This window comes from Hyaena hyaena, unplaced genomic scaffold (genome assembly GCF_003009895.1).
Source record: "Hyaena hyaena isolate Hyena2069 unplaced genomic scaffold, ASM300989v1 scaffold_158, whole genome shotgun sequence".
Classification (NCBI taxonomy): Eukaryota; Metazoa; Chordata; class Mammalia; order Carnivora; family Hyaenidae; genus Hyaena; species Hyaena hyaena.
This window is the reverse complement of record NW_024080790.1, coordinates 1196947-1210526: the sequence shown is the minus strand read 5'-3', so window position 1 is coordinate 1210526 and position 13580 is coordinate 1196947. Positions and strand designations below refer to the sequence as shown.

The window sequence follows — 13580 nt, the reverse complement described above, 5'->3', positions numbered from 1 at the left end:
CCCATTCCAGATTTTGATGGACTCTGAAGGTGGGTTGGGGTGGTCCAGGGTAAAGATCTTAACACTTGAGTACCGTGCCTCTTTGGGTGGATCATTTGTCCCAGCTGTGTTTTATGGCCTTTGTGGGTATTCTCATCCATGGCTATAGTCAAGGACTGCTAGATCTAGGCATTTGCCTGTTAGGCATTTGCCTCACAGGTCTGTCTTGGTCAGAAAGCTGTAAGCAATGTCCTCAAAGTACTCAAGTTGAAGGATTTCCTGAACGGACCAACCACTGTTTCTTTGGGTGGTCTTCCTCTTCAGCAGGTTATGCTTTACCTAATCTCTCTTCTCCATATCTATACAAAACTATTCTCCTTTAAAGCCCAGTGCAAGTTCTAAGTTCTCTGTGGACCTCCTCAGGAGTTTCCTCAAGGAATTCCCCCACTGTCGAAACCATTGTGAGCTCTCCACACAAGCTATTCCCTCAACCACACAGGATAGACAACATTTAATTTGCCTACCCATGGCCCCCACCCCCTTGTAGGGGCACAGCTCCCCTTTTACCAAAATGCCCATCACAGTCTTTCTTGTGGGTCTTTGCCCTTTGGAGGAGAAAGAGAATAGAGCAGCCAATTCCACTCTAGTGTAAAAGTGCAAGTCATACTTTCAGGTGCCTGAATGAAGAGTCAGAATTCTGGCTAGAGGGAGCTGCTCTGTGAAGCCCCAGGAGAAACAGTGATGGGGCAGATGGACCTTGACCCCAGGGTTCCTGAGGCCTAGTTATACCCCAGTGCCACCCCAGGATGGCTGTCCAACCCAATTTTAGAGTCCACAAACCATTCATTCCCATTTTTGCCTGAGCTGGTTAGAGTTGGGTTTTTGTTACCTGCAGTCAAAAGAAAACCAGGAACCTCCTTTATGTGGATTTTTCTTATGTTCCCAAGGACAATGGATTACAAGGAATTTATATCAAAGTAACATAATAAAGTAGAAAGAACATGCCCTTTGCACTAAAATGAAACATTATTTTTAATGCTGTTTCCAGCAAGAAAAAGAGGCTGTTTCTTTAACTTAAAAGAAGGGGTAATTCCTAAACTCCAAGAATAAGGACTAAATGAGAAAAATGACTAGGAACGTAAAAGAAAGCGTCTGGCATATAGGGAATGGTCACTCCCTTCTTTTCTCCCTGAAGACAGGCTACCACTTCTGTCTTTCAGTATCACCATTCTGTGATCAATGAACTCAGAAACAGGAACTGAATCTACCAGCTCCTAAATTATTAGAGAATAAAGAGGGAAATAAATATCAAGGGGACAAGTAATTAGAAGCATAATTTGAAATGTCAATAATCCCTTGATACCTGGGTCTCTTTTTCCTGTTTCACTATTAGTTAAATCTCCCCAAAGGCTTATAATTTTATAATCAGGCCAACATGAGATATACTTTGGAAAAACTAGTGACACTGTGCTTTTATTTGACAACAGAACAAATGGGCATGACTGGAACTCTGTCAGGATAGTCCTTAACATTCTGCCCTAACCAGGGTATTATTAACTTTCTGTTGGTGAAAGAAGTGCTGCTAACTTCTTAGAGAATCAGAAAAGGTTGAAAAAAAACTCTAAAGGTGAGTTCTTTAAGAAGGAAAGATAGCTGATTTCCTTTTTGTTCCTTTAAAAATTCTAACCAGAAATATCACCCAATTTATAACGAAGACCATACACAGCAGCACCAAAAAGGCCATTTACAAGAGGAAGTTTTTTTTCAACAGAACCCACTTGAATGCGATGAGAAGTTACATCTTGGCTAAGAGCAGTTCACTAGGGAACAGGGCCATCTAAGTGCCTAACTAGTATTTAATATTGTCAAGGGGTGGGAATGTGCAAATTTAGCAGCAAAAGACTCTTGTTTTGTGTCAAGGAAAAGTGATGGTGGTCAGAGGAGCCAGTTCCAAGGGCTGGTCCAGTGGTGGCCGCTGGTCTTGGTATTCTGCCACATGACCGTTCCGGTGGTGACCGTACTCAAACTTGATCCGCAGCTCACCAATCTTGGATTGAGGAAGGATATCTGGAATCCACTCAATGATGAAAGGTGTTGGCTCCTTTTGATCTGGGGAAGTGTTGCCTGAAGACCAAAAAAAAAAAGGAACATTGATTAGTACCATGCCAAAAATTTAAGGCTGGACAGATGTTATTCTGTTCAGTAATAAATAAATTTAAAAAAAAAAAGGAGAAAAAATTTAAACAACAACAACAAACAGAAGAGAGAAATGGGGAAAAACAATAAGAAGAATCAAGGGAAGGGAAAAGTGATTACTGGTATATCTATGCAAATGAAATTTTCAGGGAACTGTCTGGCACCCTCAAATGAAATAAGACCCAGCCTTCATGGAAATAGAGCCAAAAGAATATTTTTTTTAATAGTTTACTTTTATTTTTGAGACAGAGAGAGAAAGCGTGAGCAGGGGAGGGTCAGAGAGAGAGGGAGATACAGAATCTGAAGCAGGCTCCAGGCTCTGAGCTAGCTGTCAGCACAGAGCCCGACACGGGGCTCGAACCCACAAACTGCAAGATCATGACCTGAGCTGAAGCCGGACACTCAACCGACTGAGCCACCCAGGTACCCCGAGCCAAAAAAAATACTAAGGAGAACCCAGATTAAGAAGAAAAGATAGCTGGATGAGATTAAAAGGGAGACTAGCAAGAAAAGGGCAAGTTTCAAGGAAACCAGAAACAATTAAAATTACATGGTTCTAAAACATATTACAAACCCATAATGACCAAAGGAGTGTGGTACTGGCATATTAAATGAACAAAACAGAAAGATCCAAAGTGGACACAAATAGAACAGGAATTTAGCATAAGATAAAGGCTGCATTTTCAATTAGTAAAATTATTAATTTCAATTAGTAAAATACAAGTGTTTCTTATAATAGTGTGCATCAATTAGATAACTATCTGGAAGAAAATAAAAGGTGGCAGAATCGTACCTCATACCTTATATCAAAATAAATTCCAGAGGATCAAAGATTCAAACATGAAAAACTAAGGTTACAGAATGCTTTCAAAAAAATAGGAAACACTAGCAGGGGCCAACTCTTGATTTTGGCTCAGGTCATGATCTCACAGCTCACAGTTGTGAGATATCTCTCTATCCTTCCCCCTACTTGTGTTCGCATGTTCTTTCTCTCTCAAAATAAATAAACATTTTATTAAAAAAAAACAAAAAACAAACACTAACAGAATTGAAAATAATAAAGTATGGGGCACCTGGCTAGCTCAGTTGACAGAGCATGTGAATCTTTTTTTTTTTTAATTTTTTTAATGTTTGCTTATTTTTAAAGGAGAGAGAAAGAGAGACAGAGACAGAGCGTGAGTGGGGGAGGGGCAGAGAGAGAGAGAAACGGAGGAGACACAGAATCTGAAGCAGGCTCCAGGCTCTGAGTTGTCAGCACAGAGCCCAACAACAGGGCTCAAACCCACGAACCATGAGATCATGATCTGAGCTTAAGTTGGATGCTTAATTAACTGAGCCACCCAGGAGCCCCAGAGCATGTGAATCTTGATCTTGGGGTCCTGAGATCTCATGTTGGGCACACTGCTTACTTAAAAAAAAAAAAAAACAGCAAAGAAATTTTGACACTTGCTTTACAGCATGGATGAGTCTTGTAGACATTGTGGTAAGTGAAATAAGTCAGCCAGAGAAAGGAAAAATATTGTATGATTTTACTTACATGAGCTACCTAAAATAGTCATATTAATAAAGACAGAAAACAGAATGGTGGTTGCCAGGGATCAGGGGCAAGGTGAGAGTGGGGACTTAATATTTAATGGGGACAGTTTCAGCGGAGGAAGACAAAAAAGTTCTGGAGACGGATGGTGGTGATAACTGCACAACAATGTAAGTGGACTTAATGCCTGAGAACTATCCACTTAAAAATGGTTAAAATGGTAAATTATTTTATTAAAAATTTTCAAGTTTATATATGCAAACTTTTCATGCACAGAACAGAGTCTAAAAGGATATATACTAAAATCTTTTTATTTAGTGTTTATTTTTGAGAGTGAGAAACAGAGTGCAAGTGGGGGAGGGTCAGAGAGAGAGAGAGAAAGGAGACACAGAATCCAAAGCAAGCTCCAGGCTCCCAGCTGTCAGCACAGAGCCCGCTGCAGGGCTCAAACTCATGAACTGCGAGATTATGACCTGAGCCGAAGTCAGACGCTTAACCGACTGAGCCATCCAGGTGCTCCTAAAATCTTAATGGCAATGTCTTCTATGGTGCATGGGATTATAGGTGGTTTACCTTTCTCCTTTATGCTCTATAATGAAATCTATGACTTCTCTATAATGAATATGTATTACTTCTATTCTATTCTATTTATTTTTAGAGATTTTATTTTTAAGTAATCTCTACACCCAACATGGAACTCAAATTTACAACCCAAAGATCAAGAATCATGTGCTTCACCAACTGAGTCAGCCAGGTGCCCCTTATAATTTTATTTTAAAAGCATTCTTTTAAAGAAAACAGAACACTTTATTCCATGATGGCCTTTACAAGATGAATGCATGTGTCTTTGTTTAAGGTCAAGATCCAATGTCTAAGACAGTTCAGTGCACATAGCTGCCCTTCAAAGGAAGATGTGCTATTGAAAGCACAATTTCACTTACCAACTTTGAGAAAAGTTTTTAATTCCAAAGGTCTCAGCACAGGTTGCTTTTCTATACGACCATAAGTTTCTGCTATGCTCTCTACTTCCACTTTAGGGCATTTAAACAGCTCATAAGTGCCATCCCGGTTCTGGATAAAACTCCGAGTGATTTCCAAGGGCATCTGGACATGAAGACAATACCAAGGTGAGAAAGGAAAAACTTTCAAAGACAACAGATCTTTCACTTATTCTTTTTTTTTACATTCAAATTAATAAAAGCCTCCTCTTGTATTTTCAAGTAAATGCTGTCAAGAAATCTGCCTTTTCTCCTTTACATCACTCATGGCTTTCCTTTTTTCTCTCTAATTTAATTTGAACCCCAGCCAAACTATCTATGAACGGAACCCCTAACAACTTCATGGCTATGCAATGGCTACTGGCATAGACTTGCTCTCAAATCAATTTTATTCTCTTCCCTGCCTCTCTGCTAGCATGATTCCTCTTCTAAAAGCTCCATTGACAGCACCTACAGTTGACCTCACACCTTGTATGCTTCACACCGTCCTTGGGATTGAGGCAGAGAGAACTTGAACTGGTCTTTGACACTAAACAGCAGGGCATAGCCTGTTTCTCATCTGCAAAATTCAGTTAATACCAACACACGGTTGTGAGTTTGAAAGAGACGATGCAGGTAAGTAATGCCCAAACAGACTGACACTCCAAGATTATCAATTAGCTTTCTTCCTTCACTTGACGGTGCCTCCCTGAAACACTTAGTCCAGGCGAGAAGCTGTCTCTGTAACATCCAACATTTCAAGAGGTTCTTCAAGTGCCTTTAGTGCTAACACAGGCCTTTTCTAGGGTTCACGTGTAAGTTCTATAACTACCAAACAACATACTGTTTCTCTGAATGTAACAATGCCTTGCAGTTAAGCTAATCATAATGTATCAAACCACACTATGCTGAAATTTATACAATATTCCATTACTGTAGGAAGGGAAAAACCTCAAATTTTCAGGATCTGCTTGAAAAATAAAATGTTTAAAAACGTCTAACATCCCCCTTGCAAAAGAGAACACCAAGTAACTAAGGGTCATTTTTCTAGTGAGAACTAAATTGCAGTTTGTGGAGAGGCATTTAATTGTGCTGAGTTCACTGACCTCACAAATAGTAGATCATCTGAAATCATTTATATACTTTCCAGCTCCCTGCCAGTTAATCTAGGGCTCACCATAGCTAGTAGGGGTTCATTATCTAATTCACAAGAAAAATGACCTCTGTTTTCTGACCCAAAGGCAAAGAAAAAGGATATTCCAATGTAAGATACTTTTTCAAATCACAGGGAATACCTATTAAAATCACAGTCAGAACTATACAGCCAGGAATATTTCTGAATAATCTTTTAGTATGAAAAAAGGGAATTCTCTTCAGCGTCTATAACTCAAGGAACTGGTGCAAACGTACTTCCTGCACTTGTTTCTCTTTCTTCCCCTCTTTACCCTCCTACTATTGTAGAAATACACTCTTACCTCTGGGGTGTCTAAGATTTGTTTAACTTGCAGGATGTTAGTGATATGCCAGGTATACTTGGAAAAGGTTCCCAGCGGCAATGCGTCTTTTCGAACAAAAGCTTCAATGTAAAAAGAGAACAAGATTAGACCACCAAAAGATAACATTCTCTTTCATTGTATTTGTTACCCACTCCCCATAAAGTTCACTGCAGTGCTCTCCTTTCCTTATAGAATCTCAGCACTTTTAAAAAAGAAATTCTAGAGGCAAATCTATAATAGCTTGGCAGAAATGTGATATAAATCAAATGATACGGATTTCTGCTAACTGAGGTCTCTGATGCTTCTTTGAGATGCTACTTATTTTTGCCACCTTAGAAACTTATTTCTTTGTTTGGTGTAGCTACACAACCAGGACTCCATTATAAGATGGCTCCTTACAGCTGCTCACAACTTTAGATATACCAGAGACCAAATTATAGCTCTTAAAAGAATTATGTGGAGTTTAAGCCAGTTACCGTGGTTGCCAACCTATTGCCTTGTCCGTAGGATTATAAAGCAGTTTTACCAAAAGGCCTGCAAAAAATAGCCAAGGGATGGGTTAAAATTAATGTATTAGGAGGCCTGAAGTTTAAGGTGACAAAAAGAATCAACACTGCCTCAGACAGATAAGCTGTGAAGACAAAGATTTTTATAGCCCTAAACAGTGATTCACAGCTTGTACTATCCAAAGATAGAATTAAACCTCAAACAGTCCCTATTATAATCATCAAATAACTACTAACTAAAGAAGTTGCAATGATGTCCAGCTATAGTTACTCTTGGGCTATTTACCAGTGAGCCATCCTTTTTTTCCTCCTTCTCTCTCCCTCATTTCCTCACTACCTAATATGTACCATGAAATTTCTAGTAGAAGATGTAATGGAAAACCAACAAATAAGCACCAGAGTAATGTAATTGTAAAGGGCTCCACACCTAAGTATTCCTCTAAAAATAAAATCTTCCTTGATCAAAATTGGGAACCATGAAAAACAAGTTTTTGGTTTTGATACAGATTGTAATATGCTTCCAAGAAGCCAGACCAAATGATGACTGGAGCCTGTAATGCTTTCGTTGAAATTGGTTCCCATCTAGAGAATGTCAAACACCCTCATTACACCTCACTGTCCTTTTACCAAGTTCGTGCTTTCTGAATCTTTCCACTAACTCTCAGTGGAATAAGTCTGGTACATTTGAGGAGGGTGATCATTACTCCAAGAGCTTACTGGCTAAGACTTCATGTTCTGAGCATTGTGTTCTGAGCATTAGGACTAGAAGTCCTAATCCTGAAAATTCCACACGGTTTCTCTAAGCATAATTCTCTAAGGTCAAGACATCTATTGCTGCTCCTGAGGAAGTAATCCCATACCTGTGGTGGAGTTGGGAAGCCGTTTCTTTGCACTTCCTATAGATATTCTTTGTTGCAGGGCATCAAAAAAGGACTGAGGAATGTGGAACACCAGTGGCTCTGGTTTGCCTAGAGCAAATGAGAAGAAACTCATTTAGAGAAGCTCAGTAGGCTTTCTGACATGTAGGGAGAAGTGGAAGAAATGGAATTGGGTGGCAGTAATAACTAAAAACGCCACTGAGACTGCTTTACACAGAGGCAAAAAGAAGGCTTTGATTGACCTTTATGAGTCAAGCACTGTCACCAGCCCTACTCTTGATCCCTATTATGACAAATACAACAGACCCTTGTCATCTACCAAAGATAACTTTTCAATTCCCCACTTTCATAAACAGCAGCCCAGCCCAGACTTTTTCCCCTTTAAAGGCATTTGAAATGAGATGCGAACAATGAGGCTGAGTTGAGAAGGTAAACTTGATTCAATCCTGCTCAGTATCTCCAGGCATTTGTGATGTACATTCATGTCCAAGCAAAGTAACAGTAAGTTGCCACTCAGATGGTCTGGGCCAGGGGTGCCACAAAGTCAGGATCCTGTTTATCCAACAAGCATCCACCTTTCTCTCTGAACATGATCTCTAAGAAGGCAAAATGTTTTGAAAGTACACAACAAACCGCTTATAGAAATTTGTAAGACACTAGAGTCAACAAAAAGTCAGCAGAAATAGTGATCAGCAGAGGGGCTGAAAGAGTTCAGAGTTTTCTTTAAAAACTCTCCATGAGGAGGGTGCCTGGATGGCTCAGTGGTGGATCAAGTGAGTCCTGATCTCGGCAGGTTGTGAGTTCAAGCTCCATATTGGGTGTAGAGCTTACAAACAAAACAATACAAAGCCAAACACACACACACACACACACACACACACACACACACACACACAAACCTGTTGCAGAACTACTACCTGGCTAGATACAACTTAGAGAATAGGGTGTTTTGTTTTGTTTTTAATTTGAGAGAGTGTGTGTATGCACAAGAGTGGGGTATGGGAGAAGAGCAGAGAGAGAGAGAGTGGGAATCTTTTTTAAAAAAATATTTATTTTTGAGAGAGAGAGCATGAGCAGGAAGGGGCAGAGAGAGGGAGACAGAATCCCAAAAAGGCTCTCCACACTGTTAGCAGAGCCTGATGTGGGGCTCAAACTCCTGAACTATAAGATCATGACCTGAGTGAAATCAAGAATTGGATACTTAACTGACTGAGCCACCCAGGTGACCCTGAGAGAGAGAGAATCTTTATTTAATTTTATTTAAAAAAAAATGTTTATTACAGGAGCGCCTGGGTGGCTCAGTCGGTTAAGTGTCTGACTTCAGCTCAGGTCATGATCTCGCAGTCCATGGGTTCAAGCCCCAGGTCGGGCTCTGTGCTGACAGCTCAGAGCCTGGAGTCTGCTTCGGATTTTGTGACTACTCCTCTCTCTGCCTCTCCCCTGCTCACGCTCTGTCTCTCTCTTGCTCTCAAAAATAAACATTAAAAAAAGTTTTTTTTTATCCAGCCGAAGCTGGATGCTTAACTAACTGAGCCACCCAGGCACCCCCCAAAAAATTTTTTTTAATAAAATATTTATTTTTGAGAGCGAGAGAGTGTCAGAGCATGAGTTGGGGAGGGGCAGAGAAAGACAGAGGCACAGAATCTGAAGCAAGCAAGCTTCAGGCTCTGAGCTGTCAGCAGAGCCCGATGCGGGGCTTGAACCCACAAACCAGGAGATCACGACCTGAGCCGAAGTTGGATGCTTAACTGACTGAGCCACCCAGTTTCCGAGAGAGAGAGTGAGAGAGAGAGGGAGAGAGAAAGAGAGAGAGAGAGAGACAAAGACAGAGAGAGAGTTTTAAGCAGGCTCCACACTCAGCATAGAACCCAGTATAGGGCTTGATCCCACAACCCTGGGATCATGACCTGAGCAAAATTTAAGAGTTGGACGCTGGGGCGCCTGGGTGGCTCAGTCGGTTAACCGTCCGACTTTCGCTTAGGTCATGATCTCGCGGTTCGTGGGTTCGAGCCCTGTGTCGGGCTCTGTGCTGACAGCCAGCTCAGAGCCTGGAGCCTGTTTCAGTCTGTGACTCCCTCTCTCTCTGACCCTCCCCTGCTCACGCTGTCTCTGTCTCTCCTAGAAATAAATAAAAAATATTAAAAAAAAAAAAAAGAGTTGGACGCTTAACCTACTGAGCCACCCAGACATCCCAAGAATGGCTCTTAAAGAAGACTCTTAAAGATGGTTCAAAAGTCTTTTTATTTAAAAAAAGATTTTTTTTTTAGGTAGGCTCCATACCCAGTGTGGTGCTTGAACTTACCACCCTGAGATCAAGATGCTCTATCAGCTGAGCCAGCCAGGCACCCCTCAGATGCCTTTTCGAAACAAAGGTCAAACCAAGAAAAATAAAAATAAAAGGTTTTCTAGAAATCCATAGAAAGACTTTACATTCTTTCAAATGTTTTTGTATACTTTATTGAATGCAGAATGTCAATGGCAAAACTGTCACCACTTCTAAGCCACTAAAACAGTGATATATGGGCAGTTTGGAAAAGTCACCATACAAAGGAATCTTAAAATTTTTCATCTTGAACTTAGATTATGGACTACATGCAGAGATCATTACTGGTCTAAAGGAAGTGCTAACTGACTAGAACTTAGATGATGTGATGCCAGGGCTTAGATGTACAAATTACTCTTGAAAGGCCCACATAAAACATACAGACTCATGGTCCAGGAGAGATGATGGTGACTTTGACAAAGGTAATGGTAATGGAGAATGGGACAGAGAGGGACCACAGTGTGCATCTTACATTATTGTTGGTGTTCTATTTTTGATTTGGGGACGCGGGTTAATAGGTACTTATTATATTTTCAAACAGTGAATAAATAATTTTAATAGGAAAAAGACCAGACTATTTTATTTTATTTATTATTTTTTTTAAAAGAAAGAGAGCAAGAGAGGGGCAGAGAGAGAAAATCCCAAGCAGTCTGCACGCTGTCAGTGCTGAGCCCAGTGTGGGGCTCAGTCTCACGAACTGTGAGATCATGACCTGGGCTGAGATCAAGCATCAGATGCTAAACTGAGTGAATACCCAGGCACCAAAGCATAGACTCCTTAAAACTCTTAATTTATTTCATGTTTCTAAAAAGTAACTTCTTAAGTTTTATTTATTCTAAATATAAACAAAATTAAACATGAATTGCAAGACCTCCATTCTTGTCTCTTCCCTCACCGTGAAGCCATAACTACTATAATCCTTCAAAACTCATTTCCTATTGAGTGTCTCCTTTTGGGCTACTATTCACTTTGGGGTGTCTTATCTATCTATTTATAAATAATTTTTTCAAGTTTATTTATTTATTTTGAGAGAGAGAGAGACAAAGAGAGCAAGTGGGGGAAAAGGAAGGGCAGAAAGAGAGGGAGAGAGAATCCCAAGTGGGCTCTACTCTGTCAGTACGGAGCCTGCCATGGGGCTTGAACCCACAAACCATGAGGTCATGACCTGAGCCGAAACCAATAGTTAGATGATCAACCTACTGTGCTACCCAGGCACCCCATATTTATTTATTTTTAAAGATTTTATTTTTTTATAACTTCTTTTTTTTAATGTCTATTTTTGAGACACAGAGAGACAGAGCAAGGAAAGGGCAGAGACAGAGGTAGAGACACAGAATCTGAAGCAGGCTCTGGGCTCTGAGCTGTCAGTACAGAGCCCAATGTAGGGCTTGAACTCATGAACTGTGAAATCATGACCTGAGCTGAAGCTGGTCACTTAACTGACTGAGCCACCCAAGTGCCCCTAAAGATTCTATTTTTAAATAATCTCTACATCCAACATGGGGCTCAAACTTACAATCCCGAAATCAAAAATCGCATGTTCTACCAACAGCCAGCCAGGCGCCTGTTTCATTTTTCAAATGATAATCATAGGGGCGACTGGGTGGCTCAGTCAGTTGTGTCCAACTCTTGACCTCGGCTCGGGCCATGAGCTCATGGTTCGTGAGATGAAGCCCCCCACGTGAGGCTCTGCGCTGACAGTGTGGAGCCTGCTTGGGATTCTCTCCTTCCCCTCTCTTTCTGCCCCTTCCCTGCTCATGTTTTTACTCTCTCTCAAAATGAATAAATAAACTTAAAGATTAAAATGAAAATCATAAACTGCAACATATACAGCAAAGAACATTACAATTATATGAGGTCTGCAAATATGCTGTGAGGAGTGTTTGAAGACCTGAGATGTATCACTTGGAGAAAAGAAGACCTGTCAGGCAGCATGACAGGTGAGTGTGCAATGATAGGGACTATCCCTTAGAAACAAAAACAGGACTACTCCATGTGGCTGGAGTGCATAACCAGAACCAACGGGAAGTATTAGATGCAAACATTTCCACCTAGTGTGAGGAAGACTTTCCTCACAGCTCTCACTGTCCAACAATGTTATGGGCTGCCTCAAAAAGTGGTGAGCTCCTCACCACTGGACAAAGCCTGGAAAACCAGCCATCAAGGATGTTTTTAAGGCAATGGGCCAGGACTGGTTGGCTGGTCCACCTCTGAAATTGCTGAGGTCGCATGAAGTTATCACAATCAACCCAAATCCAGCCTGTACTCTCCGTTCTTCATTAATATGTCTATGTAATTTTATATAACTGTCTTAGTCTCACATATTTAGATTTTTCTCTAAACGTTTTCCTCCCTTAATCTGATTTTAAGTTTGCAAGTTAGAGTGATCTCCTAAGGCTTTGGTATCTCTTTCACCTAACACACATCCATATATGTGCATGCCTAGGCAGGCGTACCCCAAGACCAAGGCCATCTACCTTTACTGATTATTTACTGCTTGTGCTCTTCCATCTCTAAATTCATTTTGCTAGTCCTGTGTTTTAATGATGTGATTAGTCCTTCATTTTATTTAAATCACTACTTTCTTGTGGCCCAGTGCACCCTGGACTGAAGCCTAATTACTTTTCCTCTCAAAACAGAATAGAACTACTATTTGCAATGACATGGATGGAGCCAGAGAGTATAATGGTAGGTGTAATAAGTCAGAGAAAGACAAATACCATATGATTTCACTCTAATGTGTAATTTAAGAAACAAAACAAAGAAAAAAAGAGAGAGAGAGAGAGAGAGACAAATCAAGAAACAGACTCTTAACTATAGAGAACTGATGGTTACCAGAGGGGAGGAGAGTGGGGGGAATGGGTGAAATATGAGATGGGGATTAAGGAATGCACTTGTAGTGATGAACACCAGATGATGTATGGGATTGTGGAATCACTATATTGTATACCTGAAACTAATATAACACTGTATGCTAACATATATATATATATATGGAATTAAACAAAAAACAAAAATAGAACAGAACTACAACACAATGACTCTAATTCTCCTACTTTCAGCAATGGCTAAATTGGGTGACCAATACTTACCATCAAACTGATAGTGCATGGTTTGATGGATGCGTTCTGTGACGCTGGCCAGCCAGTCTTGGAAGGATAAGGTCACTTGGGCCTCATCTAGCAGCTGACCACAGGCTAGGAAAACAAACAAAAAAACTTTTCAGTAATTTTTATGTTTTTGGTTTTTTTTTTTACAAAAACAACAGTTAACTGAAGTTTGAAAAAGCTGTGGATTTTGTACAGAAAAGAGCAACAAGCTGAATTTAAAAAAAAATTAGATACATTAAGTGAAATGGAAAATTCTAGGATTTTTAAGAATTCATCTAGAGGGACACCTGGGTCGCTCAGTTGGTTGAGCGTCTAATGCTTGGTTTGGGCTCAGGTCATGATCTCATGCTTCTTGAGTTCAAGCCTAGCATCGAGCTCTGTGCTGACTGCACAGTACCTGCTTGGATTCTCTCTCTCTTTCTCTCTCTGCCCCTCCCCTGCTCGCTCTCTTTCTCAAAATAAATAAATAAACTTAAAAAAAAAAAAAGAATCCATTTAGGAAAAAAGAAGTGAAAAGCTGTGAGAGACTGATGGGTTTAAGTTTATTAACCACAGAAAGTTTGTAGCCTTTCAACATTAAG

General features: G+C 40.4%; 1 protein-coding gene across 4 annotated transcripts in view; it reads right to left on the bottom strand.

Annotated features, from left to right (window-relative positions):
• Nucleotides 1–1425: 1425 nt before the first annotated feature.
• CUNH2orf42 (chromosome unknown C2orf42 homolog) overlaps nucleotides 1426–13580 on the bottom strand; it is a 33651-nt gene continuing 21496 nt past the window's right edge. For all 4 annotated transcript variants that reach the window (XM_039239606.1, XM_039239604.1, XM_039239607.1 and 1 more), the window contains 5 exons: nucleotides 12982–13086; nucleotides 7549–7656; nucleotides 6162–6262; nucleotides 4651–4813; nucleotides 1426–2103 (listed from right to left, as the gene is read on the bottom strand). In XM_039239606.1, the coding sequence (XP_039095537.1) occupies nucleotides 1895–2103; nucleotides 4651–4813; nucleotides 6162–6262; nucleotides 7549–7656; nucleotides 12982–13086 (686 nt within the window). In that variant the 3' untranslated portion in view covers nucleotides 1426–1894. The remainder of the gene's footprint in view (nucleotides 2104–4650; nucleotides 4814–6161; nucleotides 6263–7548; nucleotides 7657–12981; nucleotides 13087–13580) is intronic.